Source organism: Rhinolophus hipposideros (assembly GCF_964194185.1).
Source record: "Rhinolophus hipposideros genome assembly, chromosome: 6".
Classification (NCBI taxonomy): Eukaryota; Metazoa; Chordata; class Mammalia; order Chiroptera; family Rhinolophidae; genus Rhinolophus; species Rhinolophus hipposideros.
This window is the reverse complement of record NC_138052.1, coordinates 56,030,312-56,049,940: the sequence shown is the minus strand read 5'-3', so window position 1 is coordinate 56,049,940 and position 19,629 is coordinate 56,030,312. Positions and strand designations below refer to the sequence as shown.

Genomic DNA, 19,629 nt, shown 5'->3' with positions numbered 1-19,629 from the left:
AATCCATGCAATTTAAACAAATCAAGGTACTCTGTACATACAGAATCAAACTTAATAAGTGAAAGAGGAATGGGGAAATGATGTGTTTCAGCAACAAAGTTCTATGTTTTGCCTGAGTGAATGATATTGTTTTGTTTTGAAAGAAATGCTCCCCACATGTTAGTAAAATGAATGCACTTTGCCTCAATAAAGTGCTTCATAGATAACTTGTTTTAAATCAACAAGCTAGAACAAAATATGGTGTAAACTGATATGTACCTGTGTCAAGACACATGAGTCATGTATTTGACAAAAAAAATAGCCTGCATCAAGTGACTTATAGCCCAAGTAAAATTTTGTTTTAATATCCATCTACACACACACATGTATAACAGACTTCAGGGGAAAAATACTGGAAAATTATTGTCTACTAAAATACATCAGTTACCTGACATTTAAGAAGATTTTATGGAATAAATGCAAACTCAGTGAAGTCTGGAGAAACACAGCAGAACCTAGATTGAAAGACTAAACTAGGAATTGGCATGTTTTAGTGTTTAAGGCATTAGTGTATTCATCTTCCCCAAAATCTAAGAGATCAGTGAGGCAGGCACATACTTCTAGTATCTCCATTTTAAAAACGGACAATTTAGTTAGACTAGCTCTTTTGGGGGCTAATAGCATGGTTGCAGGTGTGGCACATTGCTCACTGTCTACCCAACAATGATTCCCCTTCTTAGCTGCTACAGAACCCTGGCTTATTCAGGCAGTAGGCAACATTCCCTAGATACTGCAGAAGATAAGCTCCTAGTTTAGCTACAGGGAATAAATTATGATACATGTAATATGTTCAAAATGACTCCATTCTCCTTCGACCATGATGGGTTCAGAGCTGAGCATATGACACAGGTCTGGTTAATCAGAATAAGAAGCCTACTAAGGCACTGCCCTTCCTGGAAAGGTGGCCTCAAGAGGACACAGAATTTTGCTCTTGTCCCTTTTTTTCTTGCTGGGAAACTTGGTGCTGCTGCAGCCATCTGGTGACCATAGGGGAAAAGCCAAAAGAACTGGAAAGATAACTATGAATGTCCTGGTTTTTGTAGCTGCTCACTAAACCTGCAATCACCTCCTGCAGACTGCACAGTATCCAAAATAAATAAGTGCCTTTATTGTTTACTTGCACTTAAAGGCATTCCATTTTTTAAATTTATTGGGGTGACACTGGTTAATAAAACTATATAGGTTTCAAGTGTACAATTCTGTAATACATCATCTAGATATTGTATGCTGTGTTCACCACCCAAAGGTATTCCTAACTGATACGAAAACAGTTGTTCAGTTGAAAAGCCTACATCACGTACCCTGGAAGCATGACTGAGAAACAGAAGTTTACATCTGAACCTATATGAAGGACTTGATTTCAAACTGCCTATGGGACGACTAACACCTACTATTACATTTGTAATCTTGATAAAATATTTGTTCATCTTCATTTTGCAGTGTAAGTCTATTTGAATGTGATTTACTCTCCTGAGAAACTAGGTATTCAGGACAAAGCCTCAACTTAATGAAAACACGAGGCAGAGTGCATAGCGCTGTTTCGTGTGCTGTCGGCAGTCTGTCATGGCGGTCTTCAGAAACTCATGTTCTTTACTGAGTAACTACATTTACCTAAAGCAGGAGGGTGGCTCTGGGGCACATAAATATTCATTAGTTATGGGTAAGAGAATGCATAGAACATATGGTCGCAATGTGGCTGCTATGACAGAGGAGAGAGAGACAACGCCTATGTGAGAGGGGCATATACTAGTCTGATAAAGTATAATTTGCTTCAAATGCAAAGCAGTTTGTGAGAGGCCTTCACTGTGGACCTAAAAAATTGATCAGAAGAGTTTTTATTTGAAAATACCTCAAATAAGTTATCGTTTACTATGTAGAAATCACCTGTCACTTTCCGAATTGATGCAAAAGGTGAGGGGCTTGTCCTTTACACTGGCGTTCACGCCATCTCAAATCTCATAACACTAAAAACTACTGACCCAGTTATAGTCAGCAGCATTTTGGGGGCGTAAAGAGATGAACTCTGGACAAATAACCAGTACATATGCAGAAACTATTTAGACTTCACTGGCACTATTTCATTTTATGGCCAAACTAAAACAATTTTTATGAGGCTCTCTAAATATTCTGACTATAACATATCAATAATAACAACTTTTATCAAACCTTCCTGTGTACTAGGTTGTGTGCTGCCCACCTGACCTGCACTATTACATTTTGTCTTAAAACCACCTTTCACAGAGTAGGCACTTGTTTACTTCCTTATCAATGAGGAAAGAGGTGTATAGAGGTTCAAAGACCCCTCTAAAAAGGTCATTCAGCTCGTCAGTGAGAGATACAGTACTTGCACCAGGTTCGTTTGACTTCAAATCTGAAACTCTTCACCATTACCACACTGGTTCTCATATTTTAGAGTGGTACGAACCACTTAGAGTCTTATTAATAACGAACACTTGCAGCCTGGTCCCCACAGACTCTGATTTGGATGGTCCAGTGCTTAGGAACCTGTATTTCTATCAAGCATTCCATGTGCTTTTACGAAGGTGACTCAAAGGCCACAGCCTGAGAAACACTGTCTCACCCTCTGTTGTCTGCCATTTAAAATCATAACGGGCTTGATATTTAGATGACAAGAAATATTATCACTTCAAATTAAAAATGCAAAGTAGACAATATCTTATTGTAAGAAGACATGTAATAAAGAAAACTGGTAATTCAATGAAATAATTCCATATTTCCTTCAATAAGATGTATTTTCATTTTTCAGGAAAGCAGTATTCTTAGTAATATTTTTGTATAAATTTCAATGTCCCCTTTTCTCCTAAGCCAGAGGAATTGCAATGAAAGATGACAAAGATGACAGCAGGAGTATCTGATTTAAGAAAATGAAAACACTACTTATTTGTAGCTTAGATAAGCTTTCCCCCACAAAACTCCTCTTATCAAAAACTTGTGATAGCAAAAACAGCAAGAAAACTAAGCATTTTAGGAAGAAAATAACTATATGAGTGGGAGGGTTATAAATTTTTCAACTAATAAATTAACAAATGCACCACATTACATGCTGGGATACAAAGTAGTTAGTAGTCACTGTTTTTGGACTGTCTGAGCAGCCAATCTGGATAATTTAAGTATAAAGTCCAATTATCAATCAAATAGGTTAGGGCTTCTTGGCCCTCGATTGTGGATGCTTACGGCTATATTGGCATTGTCTAAGTAAAAACAATTAATTTATTCTCTGCCATATGTGACCCCACCCCAGCAGGATATTCAACACGGTTTATCAACCTTTTCACTCATTCTAAGCTGACTTCCTATCCCATTTATCTTAACAGCTATTTTGAATTTTTCCCCAGGCCTTTCAAGTTCCCAGACCTATCGTAAAGGCCCTCACTTTCCATTTATGAACGGTGTTTTGTTTTGTTTTTTTTTTTGTTTTTTGTTTTTATCCTGGCCATCCATGAATTCTCTACATTTTATTTCTTTCCACATTGAGATTTCTTAACCAATGTCAAGCATCTTTTCATAGCTGTTTAGCTCAAGATAAGGATAACCTTAACTTCCTTCTAAGGTTAACTCTTTCACCTGAGTCTGACCCCATTCTAAGCTGTTTCCTTTAGAACCTTGTTCCATTCTCAGCAAACAACTATATCACTCACAGTGTTCCAGACATTGTTTTAGTCATTAGGAACACAAAGATCAAAAGACAGGAACCTGTGTTGAAGCAGCTTACAGGATGGTGTGGAAACAGGAGAATGGTGATGAGTATAAGTGCAATGGGACCAAAGGGCACAGGAGGATTTAGGTTTCTGTAGCTGGAGACAAAGGGGACCTGACTTAGGAAACAGCTGAGATTTACAAGATACATAAAAGCTAATCAAGTACCTAAGTGGGAGAAGTGAAAAGACCTAGAGGCTCAGGAGAGCATGGTGTGGCCAAGCAACTATAAATAGTCTGCAATCGATGGAAAAAAGTCCCAGGGATTTGGTGAGAAAGAAAGGAGTTTAGAGCATAAATTTATAATGAGCCACTGAAGCACTGTTATCAGATGTGCATGTTAGAAGGCTCATTCTGGAAGCATCATGGTAGAGGAATTAGAGTAATGCAAAGTAAGAGGCCAGTAGCCCAGAAAGAGGTAAAGCTTGGTGATCTAGACGGGGTACTGAGTGCCTGGTTTGGAGCAATAGTGGTAGAGACAAAGAATTATGGTGGATAAAAAATACATGTAGGTGGTAGTATTATAGGACTTAATAACTTACTGGATGTGTCAGGGATAAGAAAGGGAGAAGAATGCAAATTGAGTTCTAGGTTGTTGGTTGTGGTAACTAACTGTATGTCATTGGTGGACAGTGATTGGGTGCCTAAGAGGGCGTGCCCAATAGCCAACTGAATGTGCGGGTGTGGAGCTTAGAGACACTGATTTGGGCATTGGCAGTGCAGGCAGGCTAGGTGAGGCACGGTTGTGGTTGAGCTTACCCAGAGAAAATATGGGAGTGTGAGAAAGAGGTGAGAAAACCATTTCAAAGATCCTCCAAAGATAATTGGGAAGGAAGGGATTAGGGAAGTAGAAGGAGAAGGCAGTGGGATGGCATCAGGAAAATTAAAGCAAAAGACATTCAAATGAGCACGTGAACAGCTGTCAAATGCTTCAGAGTTCAAATAGGGATGAAAAGTGATCCCTGGATTTAAGTAGAAACTTTCTCTCTCCAATTTATTCTTTTCCCTGCCTCTGCATAATTGAATAAATAACAGCCTGTGATAAATATATGAAAATGCTTCAGTTGAATATACTTTTTCCCAGTACATTCTTTTCCCCTTAATCACTGACCCTGTCATTTAGCTGCTAATGCAGTAAAATTTCTATCTTAAAATTTTCCAATGACATCCTTTCTTTACCCTCATGTCACATTCTAAACGCCAACTTCCACAACCTTTCCTCAGTCACTATGCCCTCTGATCTCTCTACAAACTTTTACAATATTAAGTTCCTCTTTTTATATTCTCTATTGGCTATTTCACATGGGACTTGGTTCTCCATTTCGTTCTAAAGGGACCCCTCTGTTCTTGTTAGGCTCTTTAAATAAAATTATCCCCTCAAGAGCTGATTTTGTTCTTTTCTCTGAGAAATGCATATTTCACCTCCTCCAACCCGAGCATTCTCACATGTCACGAATGCATAGAGGACTTCCATATACCAGGGGTGCCAAAAAAATGTATACAAGTGAACACTTTGCTCAACGTTGCTCAAGCAGTAGTTCACCATAATCAGAAGTGTCTGGATGTTGATGGTAACCACTTTGAGCACCTCAGGTAATTGTAAAAATCAAATGTGATTTGCATTCATCTTTTGTTATCGGTATATATTGAGTATTACAATTTTAATACAGTTTTCCTTTCTGAAAATGTGTATACTGTTTTTTGCCACATACAGAAGTTGCACCGAATTCAACATACCCCAGTTTAAGCTTGTTTCCTTTATAGCCCTACCTCCCTCAAACTTTTTCCCCATTTTCCTGCCCTGTCAGTGATGCCTTTTTCACCTCTTTTGCTTCCCATACATGGTCAGCCTTCAACCTGAAGTGTGGATTTTATCTCATCAGTCCTTATTTTTCATATCTTCTCTCTAATATGCAAAATAATTTCAATATAGGGGAGCTACACATGACAAAACTATAGTGGTTTATTTTCCATCATCATAAAATAATAACAGCAATCAACATTTACCTCGTTTTCACTACGTGCTAGACACTATTCTAAGCGCATAATATATGTTTTCTTTTTGCTGTTTCCCCTTCTATGAATTTAGATGAACAACATGGTTTATTCCATTTCAAATGCATCATATATATTTAGAAATTTATTTTGTACATCAGTCTGAATTATGCAATCAGTTTTCTGGGTGATAAGAAACTAAGCATTAGGTAGTCAAGTTTAGCTCATTTTGCCATCAAAACTCTTAAGAAGCACTGACAAATGTCTAAAACACAACTACAATTATAATAATGATGACCTAAGTCACAATTAAGTCCTGAAATATCTCCTGAGTTATCAATAAAAGATTACAACATGCTTCATAAAACATTGGTGCCCGCATATTCTCATTCTTTCAAAATGTGGTAATCTTTGGGTGTATACTTATGTGAATGATGTACAGATCCCTTAATCTCTCTCAGTAGCATGTTGTTCTTTCCCAGTTCTTTAAATACTGCTAACCCTCAAGGATCAGTTTTCTTTGGAACCCACAGGCACACAACCATTACCCCATCTTAATAAATAAGAGAGTAAACTGTACTTACTTCAAAAATCCAATTTTTGCAGAAACTTGTAAATCAGCAGAACAATTTTCACGGGTACAAAACCTTGCAAAATTTATCTGGAAATAAAATATGACAGCATTTTTATTTTAATTCAGTTGGTAGCCATATTTCTATGTTATTTTTAAAAGAATAAGACATCTATGATACATGAGAAGAATGAAATGAAATCAAATTGATAAATCCTTATATTATTCCTTCTTAAAGAGTTCAATGTGAGAGTCAGTAGGTTCAAATGACAAATAATTGCAGGGCTAAAAAAACCCTATATTCTTCTAAGAGGTAAATTTGTTAGGTGGAAAAATGATTTTTTTCTTTCATAATAGTTGTGGGGGGAAATTTTTAATCAAACTGTGGTAGTAACCTGTGTAAGTATTTAAAACCTGTGCTGCCAAGATGTTCTTTGTTGAGTTCCTCTCAATTTTGTGGTGTGACAGTTTGAGTCCACTTATTACACATAAGCATGGCACTTAATTTCACAGATGGTAAGGCAATGATTTTATATTTTTTTAAAATAAAAAAATGTAGAAATTTCACTTTAAGAACACATTGAACAAAACAAAATCATAGCCTGTCATAGAGGTTCCAGATTTATTTAACTCTGAGCATTTTAATAGGACCCAGAAATATTACAAGGTCCATGGGAAGACCTGGGTTATAAGCTGGACAAAGAAAAAATGGAGAGAGAAAAAAAGAAAAATGAGATCCACAGGTGAAAGAAGGAGAGATGCAGAAAAGAAAGAAACCAGAGAAGGAGCCAGGTACATGAAATGGGAAACAACTAGATTGTTGTCAAAAGGCATGTCAGACCACAGACTACGTAAACCTGGGGGGACAGAGGGAAACTTAATCTTTCTCTAAAAGGTTAGGTAAATATGGTATTTTTTTCTACCATCCTTATTTGTAAAACAGGTCATTCTAAGAATCAAAATGTGGATTATTCTACGATAGCTACAAATTGCTAAGGTTTTGGCTTGTGTACTTACAATAAAAGGCATTTAAAAATAATTGATATTGAAAAGTGATTGACATCCAGAAATATTTTCAGATATGGGTAGTAAGAAAATTTATTCTTATCTTTATTCAATCTAATATTGTAGACTAGACAATGGGGATAATAAGCTCAAATATTTTAAAGTGACTTGGCAATTTTGTTGGGGAAAGATATGAACAAGACCTTTAAATGTCCCTTTCATCCTTCACATTCTGTGTGCCATTAGCGAATATTTTAATGAATTCTTTTACCATAACCAAAAACACTGTTGACTATATCTTTCTGTTGTTGGGCAGAAAAGGTCTGAATTGGACTCCTGAAAATAAATGCTGTCAGTGAAACTGATGTATTTGGGATAAATTAAAAAAAGCAGTTTACCGGTTAGAATGCAGGGCCATCTCAAAATGCAAGTGGTCCTGGGATATGGTTGGAAAGAAAGCAGTTAAATTTAAAAGAGAAATTGTTGTGTAACATAGGTAAGTACACATGCTTATAAAATGAGTACAACTCAGTAAGGGAATTTGACTTAACAAGACCTGAGTGAATTGTGGATGAAGTGAGCTAGAGGGAGACAAAATGAGAGAAGAGACAGAAAATGAGAAAGACGAAGTTGAACTCAACACGCATGAAGATGGTGAATTAACTAATGAATGCAACTCATTTCCATTATGAGTGCTCCTTAGTAATATATTTTCTTCACTGGCAAGGCATCAAGAAGAGAAAATTAACACTTTATGTATGTGGGAAACCACTGCTATGACTAAATGCATATTTTTAAATATTCAGTTCAATATCCTAAAGAGAATGAATATTAAAAAATAAAGAAAAATGAAAAACAAAGACATACCATAAACCTCTTTCATATATAAAAAATTACAATTTTGTTTTAAAACTTCAGAGACTTCATTTCCCTAGAATTATGCAAAGTTTCAAAAAACAATTCTTTAGTTACATGGCACATAATTTTTGAATAAAGGAAAATATTCCTACTGTTTTTTCAATTACGTCTTTTTCTTTCTTCTGTTGAAGAATTGGCTGAAGTGGTGGGAATTCCTCTGTACTTCGTTTACTGATGACATGATGCCCAAGGGAGTAAGCGGCTTCAATCTGAATTGGTGTGAGGATGTCTCGCACATCTTTCTAAGGAAATTTAAAACCATATGAATTAAGAAAAATAAGCACGCAAATTAAAAAAGAGAGAGAGTTCCTCCTTTTCTGCATAAGGCACATAGACGTCAAAGAAAATCCTTATCTTTTAATCTAAATTGCTAAACAAATTTGAGTGTGTATATTTTTTTCATATTACAAAAGCACTCATGTTTATTAAGAAAAAACACAATAATAGTATAAAATAAGAGAAACTATAACCATCCAATAATAAAGGACTACATTTGGGCATAGTTTCTTGCATGGTATTTTCTATACATACTGTTAATAACTTGACATTATAACATAAGCATTTTCCATTATAAAACTTCTTTGTAAATCATTTCCAAGTGCTAATAAACTTTTTATTCTATTTAACATTTCCTTGTACTAGACGTGTAGAAATATTCTCTCAATTTATTCAAGTTTTCTTTTTAGGTCTCTCAGTAACATTTGTTTCATTTGATTTCATATTTATTATGAAATATATCCTTTTTTCCTATTCTTCATGGACCTTTTCCAATTATATTTTCTAACAGGTTTGGAATATAGGAAAGTTGTTTTGTATATTTGATCTTTTATCCTATTCATTTTACTGAATATTCTTGCTAGTTGTATAATGTTTTTCTAGGTTTATTGTGCTTTTACACTTCACAAAGAAAAGATTATTGAATTTATTCAATTACACTGAAATTGTAGCCCATTTGCCATCCATTATGTTCTGTATGATATTTTTCTAAATTTAATACCTTACTAATTTTTAGTTGTAATTGACAGACTTCCTAGTGAGTTATGTCACTGTGACAGGTTTCTATTTACCTGTAGATACCTCAGGATTGAGATATGGTTTACCAGTACTGCCTAAAGGCAAAAAAAGAACAGGTTATTTCCTAAGCTCATCAATTAATAATACGTAATGGATAGCTGTGCTACTTACATCTATAACTTTTGATAATAATCAATGAAGTAAAACAAAGACACATAAAAGACTACATCTATTCTACGTATGTCTTTGTGTAATTATAAAAAAGACGTAACGTTCTTTCTTTTCTCATCATTTATAACATTATCAGTATATGTGACAAAAGGCAAGTGGTCTGGAGGCAGAATATTGGGGTTCAAATCTCAGGTCTATCACTTATTATCTGTGTAACCTTAGGTAAGTTACTTAATCTGCATGTAGCTCAGTTATCTCATCTGAAAATGGGAATCATAATGATGATGGTGATGATAGCTACACCTTATTGTTGTGAGCATTCAATGGTACAATGTACATGAAACATTTAGCACAATGCCTGGCACTTATAAAGGTCTCAATAGATGTTAGACATTATAATTATCATGTGTATATTGCCTCAAAATGTAGCTATATAGGCCAACCAAGGATTTACTGAATTTCAGTTTCTTATAATAAGAAATTCTGGTGAACATTTGGAAGGCATAAGAAAAACAAAAATTAGACTATTGCCAACTAATGAACATTAAATAGAAAATGAGTTATATGACAAGTATTAGACTTGTATTAAGTGGTAACTGCAAGATTTAGAGCATGAATCAGCGTATTCAAGATCTTTCATTACTTTTCCAATCTTATACATGGAGATGATTTTATTAAATTACTTGATAAGTGATCATCTCAATATGAAACCTTGACCATCTAGGAATGCTACAAATCAAGGCCCAAATCCCAAGTTATCAACTTGTGAAAACAGAACAGCTTGAAGCCCTGAGTATTACAATAGCAAACTTGATTAAATTATTCCCTAGGCGTAGCAACTAGACAGGCACTGATTGTCCCTCCACATGTCCACTGTTTTAATTCTTCTCAACAAGTTTGCCTCGACCAAATCACATGCTATCTAATTCGTACTAATTTTCCACAAGGTCTTCTCTACATCTGGTGTATATTACTTTCATTATTCTAATTAGCTATTAATTATGCTTTTCTCACAATATATAAAATGTACATGCCCTCTTGCAAGAACTGTATTTGACAGATATTCACACTTATTTAACTTCAACAACTCCACCTAAGGACAAAAGCTATAATATGAAAAATGTCCAAAGTGACTAATTAAGTATTTGGGAGGAAAAAAGTAGATTTCTTAAAATTTTTAATTTGGACGGTCATGTGCTATCTATATTAAAAATAATGAAGATTCCATTTCACATTTTTATGGACAATTACATGAAATAGGGCACCCACAAGTATGCAAATTAGTACATGCCTAAAATTATACAAAGTCTACCTTATTTGACTTTCATGGAAATTTGTATTTATGGCCAACTAGAGAAATAAGGTATAGGCCCATATCCTCCTATTGTGATTACGTACTGAAGGAATTTATATAAAGGATGAAGCCAGACATACTTATAAAATATCACTGAGTTAAAAAATTATGTTGAGTTACTAAACATTTAAAGATATCTATTCATGAATCTACTGTGTACAAAGCAGGCTCTGGGGATATAAAACTGAAAGCCAGAACCTCACAATCTATAATCCATAAATCCACACATATAGTATGTTGCACGAATGTGCTGATACGTACATACACAAGTACAGAAGAAGGGGTACCATATAATCGACACTTTAAAGGGGGTGAGAAGGTTCTTCTGCAGAAGAATTATAAGCAAGAAATAGGATCAGATTTACATTTTTGAAATGCCCCTCTAGTACCAATTGGGGAAATTGGGGAATGGGTTGGGGAAGGAGAAGGTAAGATTGAGGCATAGATTGGAACCCAAACCAGCCCAACCATGTGTAATTATAATCACTTTATTTAGTAAGCTTGGTTTAGGAAGTGGAGAACTGTCAAACATCTGGCACTACAATTTCCTGAGAAAACACCCCCAAGTGCCCTATTTTACTAATAGAACATTATCAGATTTTCCCTCACAGAATTCTTTAAATAGTACTGAGAACACATCATCCATAAATTTATTAAACATTAATTGATTTACTGTCTTATGTAATGAATTGTATTAGTTCTAAGAAATACAAACATGCAAAAGATAATATTCTGTCCTTAAAGACCTTGCCATCTAACAAAGAATTATCAATTCTTTGCAATAATCAATTCACTTCTAGAATATCATAATGTCAGTATAGTTATATAGCTTGCTTGCACTCAGATTTTTAGCAAAAATGTACTCGTATGCATATGTGGGTTGGTCCATAGTGTGCTGTGATTAAAATATAACTGCTTTGGAGCAAATGACACTTCACAAAACTATGTCCTTATATAAGCAAGCAGAATATATAAAATAAAAAATATATATTTACTATTCAAATACACCATTCATTTTCTTGAAGTTATTACTGAAAAAGACGGATTTTAGAAGTCACCTAAAGACCTATAGAACAAAATAAATTCCTTTAATTCAGAAATCCAAAATCCAGAAATGAGAGAAACCAAGGGAAAGAAAAGAATGAACTAATTTACTAAATAGATAGACAGATTGAATTCATGATTGTTATACAACACGCTAAGGCCACTGAACTCATTGGATCTCAGGACCAATAAGCATTCCTCGTCTGATGACTAAGCTAGATATTTCTAGCTTTTATTGGAAATGTTGTAGGCAGGCAGGGAATCCTGTTACTTTATTTGTTATTCCAATGCAGTACCTTTTTTCTCTTCTCAAACATCAGTGAATATTTTCATGCAGAGACTCCAAGTTCTACCAAGAAGTAGCATCTATAAAAGCCATAAGGGATATCTCACTACTATTACTGCTTCAATATTTCCCAAAATTGCTATCAGTTGTTGGTCCAGTTATACATGGGTAGTACTAATTCCATATCTATATGATTTTAATGCTTTTACTTAGGCTTATGAGTAAAAAGTGTAATTCTAGAAATCAATGCTATCCATATGCAAAATAATACCCTGGAATATGATAATCAGTTTTGCTGAACTTACAATGAATTTACAGCAACGAAGAGTTCTTGGCCCTCTATGATGTGTAAATGTCGTAAATTTGTTACCAGTACATAAAATTTCTAGTACCTTGTATCTGTTCTTGTGTTTTGTAATAATTTGCTACATAAAATTTCTTGTACCATATGTTAAAAACTAAATGCTAAAATTCTTTTATAATACAAAAAACAAGTACCTAAATGTAAACAAATAAAACTTTGAATTAAAAAATTAAGACGAAAGATTTTTTTTCCCTGAAAGTTTGGGCCAAAAACATGGGTGCACATTATACACAGCAAAATACAGTATATGATAAATGTTTCACTTTATTGGACCACACTCCTCACTATAAAATCATGCTATTTCTCCTATCTTAAAAAAGAACACTTCATTCCACTTTTCATGTCAGCTACTGACTCCCAACCCCATTTCTTTGGTCCAGTTGGAGCAAACTTTTCAAAAGAATGACCTATACTCTCTGTCTCCAATTCCTCTTCCTTTTTCCCTACCCTCCTCTGAAATGCTGTTGCCACGATCACCAGTAGCCTCCACATTGCTAAACCCAGTGGTCAGTTCTTAGCCCTCATCTTATCCCACCACGAGGCAGCATTAAAAACTTTGGCATGCCCTCCTCTTTGCTCTGCTTTATTCACTTCACTTCCAGATGCCACAAGCTCTTGCTTTCCTTCCTTACTGATTGATCCTTCTCATCTCCTTTGTAAACCTTTTCTCTCCAACCTCTTCATGTTACAGCGCCCCAGAGTGCAAACCTTCACCCTCTTCTGTGGTGATCTCAGCCGTCTCATAAGGCTTTAAAAACCATCCGTATTCCAAAGATGCATTAAGCTATATTTCTATTTCTGTGCTTTTCCCCAACTCCAGATGAGTATATACAAGTGTTTAATTGGTATTTACAATTAAATGCAAAACAGGTCTTTCCAGGTCAGCATGTCCACAATTGAACTCCAGAATTTTCCACCCAAAAGTGTTTCCCTTGCATATTACCTCAATTGAAGGAAACTACTTTCTTCTAGTTGCTTGGGCTAAAGACATTGGAGTCACTTCAGAGCCTCTTTCCCATATGCCAGACATCTCGTCTGTCAGCAAAACACATAGGATCTTTCTTCAACTCCTTCTCACCATATCCATTGTCACCAATTTCAATAGAGCCACCATGTCTGACCTGGGTTTTTGTTGTATCCTCTTCTCCCTGTGTCAACCTTGGTCTTGACTGTCCTGTCTCAACACAGCCGTTATAGTATTCTTATTTATTATTATTAGGTCAGATCATGTCACTTCTTTGCTCAAAACTCTGTGAAAGATCCTCATTTCATTCAGACAAAAAGTCACAGGTCCCATATAATCTCTTTTTCCACTAATGCTTCCCTATCTCACTTTTCTAGCCATCTTTGCCCCGCCCATTGTTCTCTAAAACAACCAGGCATATTCTTACCTTGAGATATTTTTACCTAGCTCTTCCTTCTGCAATGTTGTTCTCCTAGAGCAGGGGTTCTCAAAGTAGGGTTCCCAAGCCAGCCACTTCAGCATCACCTGGGAATTCCACAGAAATGCAAATCCTCAGGCCTCACTGAGGACCTACTAAATCAGGACCTCCGACTGGCGCCCAGCAATCGGAGTTGTAACAAGCCTTTCAGGTGCTGAAGTTGAGAACCACCATCCTAGACCTCTGCACAGTAACTTCCTCACTTCCTCAAGTCTTTGCTCAAACGTCACCTGAATGAGGTCTACTCTGACCACCCTAAAGTTGTACTCCTCACCCCTTCCATAGAAATTCTAAGTTTTTGAACTCTGCCCTCTTTTTTCCTTTTTCTATCACCCAAAATACTATAAAATTTACATTTTGTCATGTTATTGTCTTACCCCACTAGACTAAAAGCTCTATGAAGGTAGTAATCGTTGTATGTTTTAGTCACTGACCTACACAAGTGTCTCAAACAGAACCTGACACATGTAGGTAACTCAATAAATGTCTACTGAATTGATTGAGCAGATGGATAAGTGGAGCTTAACTGATAGCCAACGGAAACAACTATACAAAGAACATGTGCCTAACCAGCAGGCAAGGAGTCCTCTGAGAGGACTGAACTGGAGTACAAATCGGAAGTCCTTCAACTGAAGAATTTATTTTTATTTTTCGTGTGTGTGGGCCCGAGTATACAATTAACAAGTATCACCTAATTTCATGATTAGGGGTGCCAAGGTAGAATGCATACATATATTAACACTCCTGATACTGGACATGTTTTACAGAACGAAGGGGCAATCTAGGCATCCTGACCACTGCCCGTCTTCTTTTCTCTATTAGAAAGATAGCAGAATTCAGGTTGCGGTTCTATTCTCTCAGACTGTAGAAGCATAGCATTGTTAATGCTTATGAATGCCTCAGGTACCATGCTGATGTGGGTGAAAAATGCACTCATTATATTCCTACACTTTCCTAAATAACAGCTAGAGCTCCTTGATCGAACCCAAGGTTGGGGCAGCCGCTTCTGGAGTTCTTACATCCTCCTTGGGTTTATTGTCAGTGAGAGGGTTGTAGTAGCCTTTTGTCTTTCTATATGTGAGTTTTAAAATGTCCCAAACAAAAGCAAGGCAATTTAGGAAGGGAAATAAAACATTGGACTAAACAATCATATTAAAAAAAAATCCCCACTGTGTACCAATCCCAGAGCTAAGTGGTTTTGTTTGACATTGACAATAAGGCCCAAAGTCAATGGCTATAACCTGCTGCCATCGATACCATGGTAACACAAGAATTACATATACGCAACAAACACAAAACCCTCTGCTAAACTGTCATTTCCACTACAAATATGTTCTGAAGAAAATGTACAATTTTGATGAATGCTTGCTCATAAAAACAATGCCAAGAAACATAGGCCTAAACAAATCAGATCAATTTACTGCCATTTATACAAATTCAACACAATGTTTTTTTGTGAATGTCTAAATGTCACTTTTATCGCCTTGAAAATGGTCTCAATGTTAGTCTCTAAAATTGACTAATCTAAGTAAAATCACAACTATGTAGAATTAAAAAAAAAGAACCTCTTTTTCTTTTTTAAACACAGGGAGGGCTCTTTAATCTCTATCATATAAACAATGGTTCATTAATATCATTCTATACTTTTAGCTCTCAACTATCTAATAGCTTTATTCCAGTACAACAATAAAAACTGTTAAGGGAAATGAGGAAATAGCTTAGGGATTAGTTCTCTTAGCATTTAATAGTGTATCGGAGTCCTAATGCTTGTTTGCATTTGCTTGGAATAAGTATCTAAGGGAAAATTAAGTTCTAAGCTGAGGCTACTATTTGAAACCCCAGAAAGGGCTCTCAGGGAATAGTTTGGCTTTTTAGTAACAATAGATTTTTCTGATGAAGTACACAATTCCCTAATGAAAAAGGCTGCTTCGTATAATACAATGTGACCAATGCTAGGAACGTGATGACCAGTTTGGGAATGAGTGTTTTAATAAAAGAAACATGAAATCAGCTGTGAGTTGGCAGGACATATCCCAAACCATCCTGAGAGCCGTCGTCCTGGCTCACAGATGATCCCTGCCACAGTACAACTGTACAAGTTCCCATAGACATCACTGACAATGCTGGCATGGAGACAAAGACATAATCCAAAGGCACTCATGTTGGATTCTGCTTCATTACAGTCACATGAAAAACAAACCAACTGCCCCACCTCCAGTCTCCTGCCTACCCCCTGCCGCCCACATAAAACAAACAAACAAACAAAACCCTGCCAAGGGGAATAGATCTAAGTCTCAGCAGAGTTCTTCGATATGTACATTCCTAGGCAAGTGTATAAACAGAGATAGGAAAAGGCAAATCTCTAAAAACAGTGATGCACTAAGATATAATACATGTGGAATAAAGAAGATGCAAAAAGTAGACTTTGAATTATTCAGATCATAGATCATATGATTCAGATCATATGATTCCCAAGGAATCATAGGCTGGCCAGTATTTTGTCTCTGGAACAGTAGGTTAGCAAGTTCAGGTGGGGAGAACCCTTACTTTTAACTATATTTTATCAAAAGATACCAATGCCCAAAGATTTTTACTGTACTGATAATATTTAAGTTGACATATTCATTTATAAAAACTAGTTTACATTACCCGCATAAATGCTTGATATGTTCTACAGTTAGCTACTTTGCTTGATACTTTCATGTTTCCTGTAATCACATCAGAAGTTCCATTAGAAGAAAAATAAAATCTTGATGGAGACTCTGCCTTTCTGTTCACATCCAGACTCATATTATAAAACAAAACTGCAAAAATGTAGAGAGAATTGCAATTAATATAATAATCTAAAAGCATTATTTTTGAAGTGATAGTAGTTAATGTAATAGAGAATACTGAGAACATATTAAACTATCTTCATTACATAGTGTTTTAAAACTAACCTGAAATATGGAAGAGGGAACATTATAAAAACATAAATTTAAAGTTATTTTCATAAATAAAAAAATTCATTCAAACTTTTCTCCAGTTTTCTATTTTTAATATTAACATCTTTAGTTATTTGCTTAATCATCCTATATATGTTTCAAAACTCCAATTCCGTAATTGTTACCAATAGTAACAGTCTTGAGTCAAGTTTCAAGGTTCCTTTGGAGTCCCTTTTGCCTGTAGAATATCCCACAAAGGAAGTACACATAGAGCACTGTGCTCACGTGTCACTTGGGATACGTATTTCTATCTTGTGTGGTTACATAATTAATTTCATATGTGGTTAGGTTCATTTATTTCTATTTGTTTCAGATTTGAGGGGTTATTTTTCTTTTTTCTTTTTTTTTCATGTAACGTGAACACATGATTCAAAAGTCAAACCTGTATAAACAGTTTACTCAAAGACATCTTCTTTTCTAGCCCTAGGCCCTCACTAGTCTCCATGTGTTTACTGGTTTCTGGTTTGAACATTAAGTGTTGATTCATGCAAAAATAAATATAGATAGACATTCTCTCAATAAATATTTCGGCAGTTTGGTAAGAACTTATTTCAAATTTGACATAGTAAATAATCATCTGCTAAAGATTTTCAGTAAGCAAAAACAATAAGGAAAATTTACAAGCCACCAAAAAAATTCCAAGCCAGAGCTTACCAAGAAAGATTTATTGAACCTAAAAGGAATTTTTTCAAAATAAGCTGCATCTAATAGTCTGCTGAGATATCACTTAAATAGGAGTAATAAATCATTAAGCAATATTTTTAAAAATTTATATAATTCCTGAAGTGTCCATTTACATTTTAGGAGTAACTTACTCTCCTGGAAGGATTTTATCTACTTATTGTAAGCATAAAACCCATACCACTCCTACAAATTTCAAATAAATCTTTCAACCTTCCTTTTATTTGGATAATAAATAGTAAAGTCCAAATCAATTGATTCAAAATTACAATAACTGAAATTCAACATCTCAGAGATGGCGCTGCAATTGAAATAGCCATCTGCAAATTCATCACCCTGAGTGTAGACAAAAAGTAAATGAAAACAAGGGCAAATAAAACCCACTCACAGTAAGAAGCAAAATGTCCTGGTTTTATTAAACATGCTTACCATGTGAATTATTTCTCCCAAGGAATCATTTTACGACAACTATAAAGCATGCTTTTGTAACAATGTTGTGATTATTTATGTATTGCACATATTTGTTTTCAACCAATCTAAAATACCTGGTTACATTAGAATTAGTGGTACAATAAACACTGATTTTTACATAAAGGGAAATAGTCCTATTTAAATATGCATCTTTCAGAGAATCCATCAGTTTGTCTGTGTTACTAGGATCACACCCTCAAACAGCCACTTCTTCAATCAAGAACCAGATGAAGGTTTTGGCCACAATCCTATCGCTGCATCTCTAGCCAGGACTTTTGCAGAGCACTATAAAAAATGAGTAAGATTGAAAGTAGAGATGCCAGGCTCATTCTATACTTCTCATTAGAGGCTATTTCAGACTGGGACCTCTGTTACATATCCATAGTTTCATTCAGTATTTGTTAACCTTCCTGATGTTTAGATGATGACAGCCTGCAGGGTCATGAATACAATCAACTCTTGGTAGGTCTTGTGGGGCTCACGAACTTTGTGAATTACTAGTGTCCAAATAACAAACCCAGATATGCTTCTCCCCTACCATAGACTAGTTTCATTAGTAATTATTCTAATATTTGATTAAATATAGCATAATTAGAAACATTAACTTGCTAGTAAAATTGTTAACACTTATTAAGTCACATATCTGTGATTTGGGCCAAACCACAATTTTGGATGAGCCATATCAATGCTACTTTCTCCAGAGCAGGTAACTGGGCATTGCACACATATAGGGAAATAGGCCTGAGCTCTCAGGAGCTGAAAGTCATAATAAGCCCTTAACAGATGTGTATTATTTATGAAAATTAGAATCAGGGTCTAGACTGCAGATAAGCTTCTTCAATTACTAAAACAGGATAAAATATGAAGAAAAGAATCTTCTTTCTCCCAGGCTTTCCTACTTGAGCCAATTCTAGGCTTTAAGGAGCCTAGTGAAATAGAGGAGGAGCTGTGGCTGTTTTGACATTCCTTCTATTCTAAAGAGATCAGATCTTACAGATTAAGAGCAGTTAGTTCACTTTCAATAATGCAGTAAGTGATACTCTTGATTTGCTTCTTGTCATAACCTCTAAACAACTATAGCCTCTTACTTTGGCCCACTCATCAGTTAGAATAATGAGCAAATCCGGAAATGGGGAAGACAGGTATTCTCTCTCTGGCCCTAAAGCAGACCTTTCCAGGGCGAAACACAGGGAGGGCTCAAAAGAGGATAATGAGCGTAATGAATGACGTACACATGCTACCAGGCCTTCATTCTGTAATGGCGCCCTTACCGATATAACCTGGAACCTCTTTGCCCTTGTATGAGAAACAGAGTGTGAGATCCATACACACAGCAGGCATCCCATTTTCAAAACAGTCAAAATTTGTTCTATTTACTGACTCAGGGTGGTTTAAAGCAGCTTCAACAATCACAACAGGTCTTGTCCTAAGAAGGAAATACAATTAGCAATATTAATTACAGAACTATTTTTCCTTAAGAACTGCATTTGTTTTGTCAGTTTCCATTGACCAAGTAATTTCATGAAACTGCTTTATTTCTAGTATGTGCACATGAACTCAATTACATTCCCAT

The 19,629-nt window shown here is 35.5% G+C and overlaps 1 protein-coding gene across 4 annotated transcripts in view; it reads right to left on the bottom strand.

The window, feature by feature from the left end:
- Positions 1 to 19,629, bottom strand: part of ITGA4 (integrin subunit alpha 4) — a 109,439-nt gene that overhangs the window by 38,484 nt on the left and 51,326 nt on the right. For 2 of the 4 annotated variants that reach the window (XM_081052041.1, XM_081052040.1), the window contains exons 14-16: positions 19,328 to 19,482; positions 16,570 to 16,724; positions 8,338 to 8,487 (exon numbers count right to left, since the gene is read on the bottom strand). In XM_081052041.1, coding sequence (XP_080908167.1) covers positions 8,338 to 8,487; positions 16,570 to 16,724; positions 19,328 to 19,482 — 460 coding nt within the window. Of the gene's footprint in view, positions 1 to 6,335; positions 6,413 to 8,337; positions 8,488 to 16,569; positions 16,725 to 19,327; positions 19,483 to 19,629 lie in introns of all 4 variants that reach the window. The other 2 variants (XM_081052042.1, XM_081052043.1) reach the window with 2 other exon arrangements.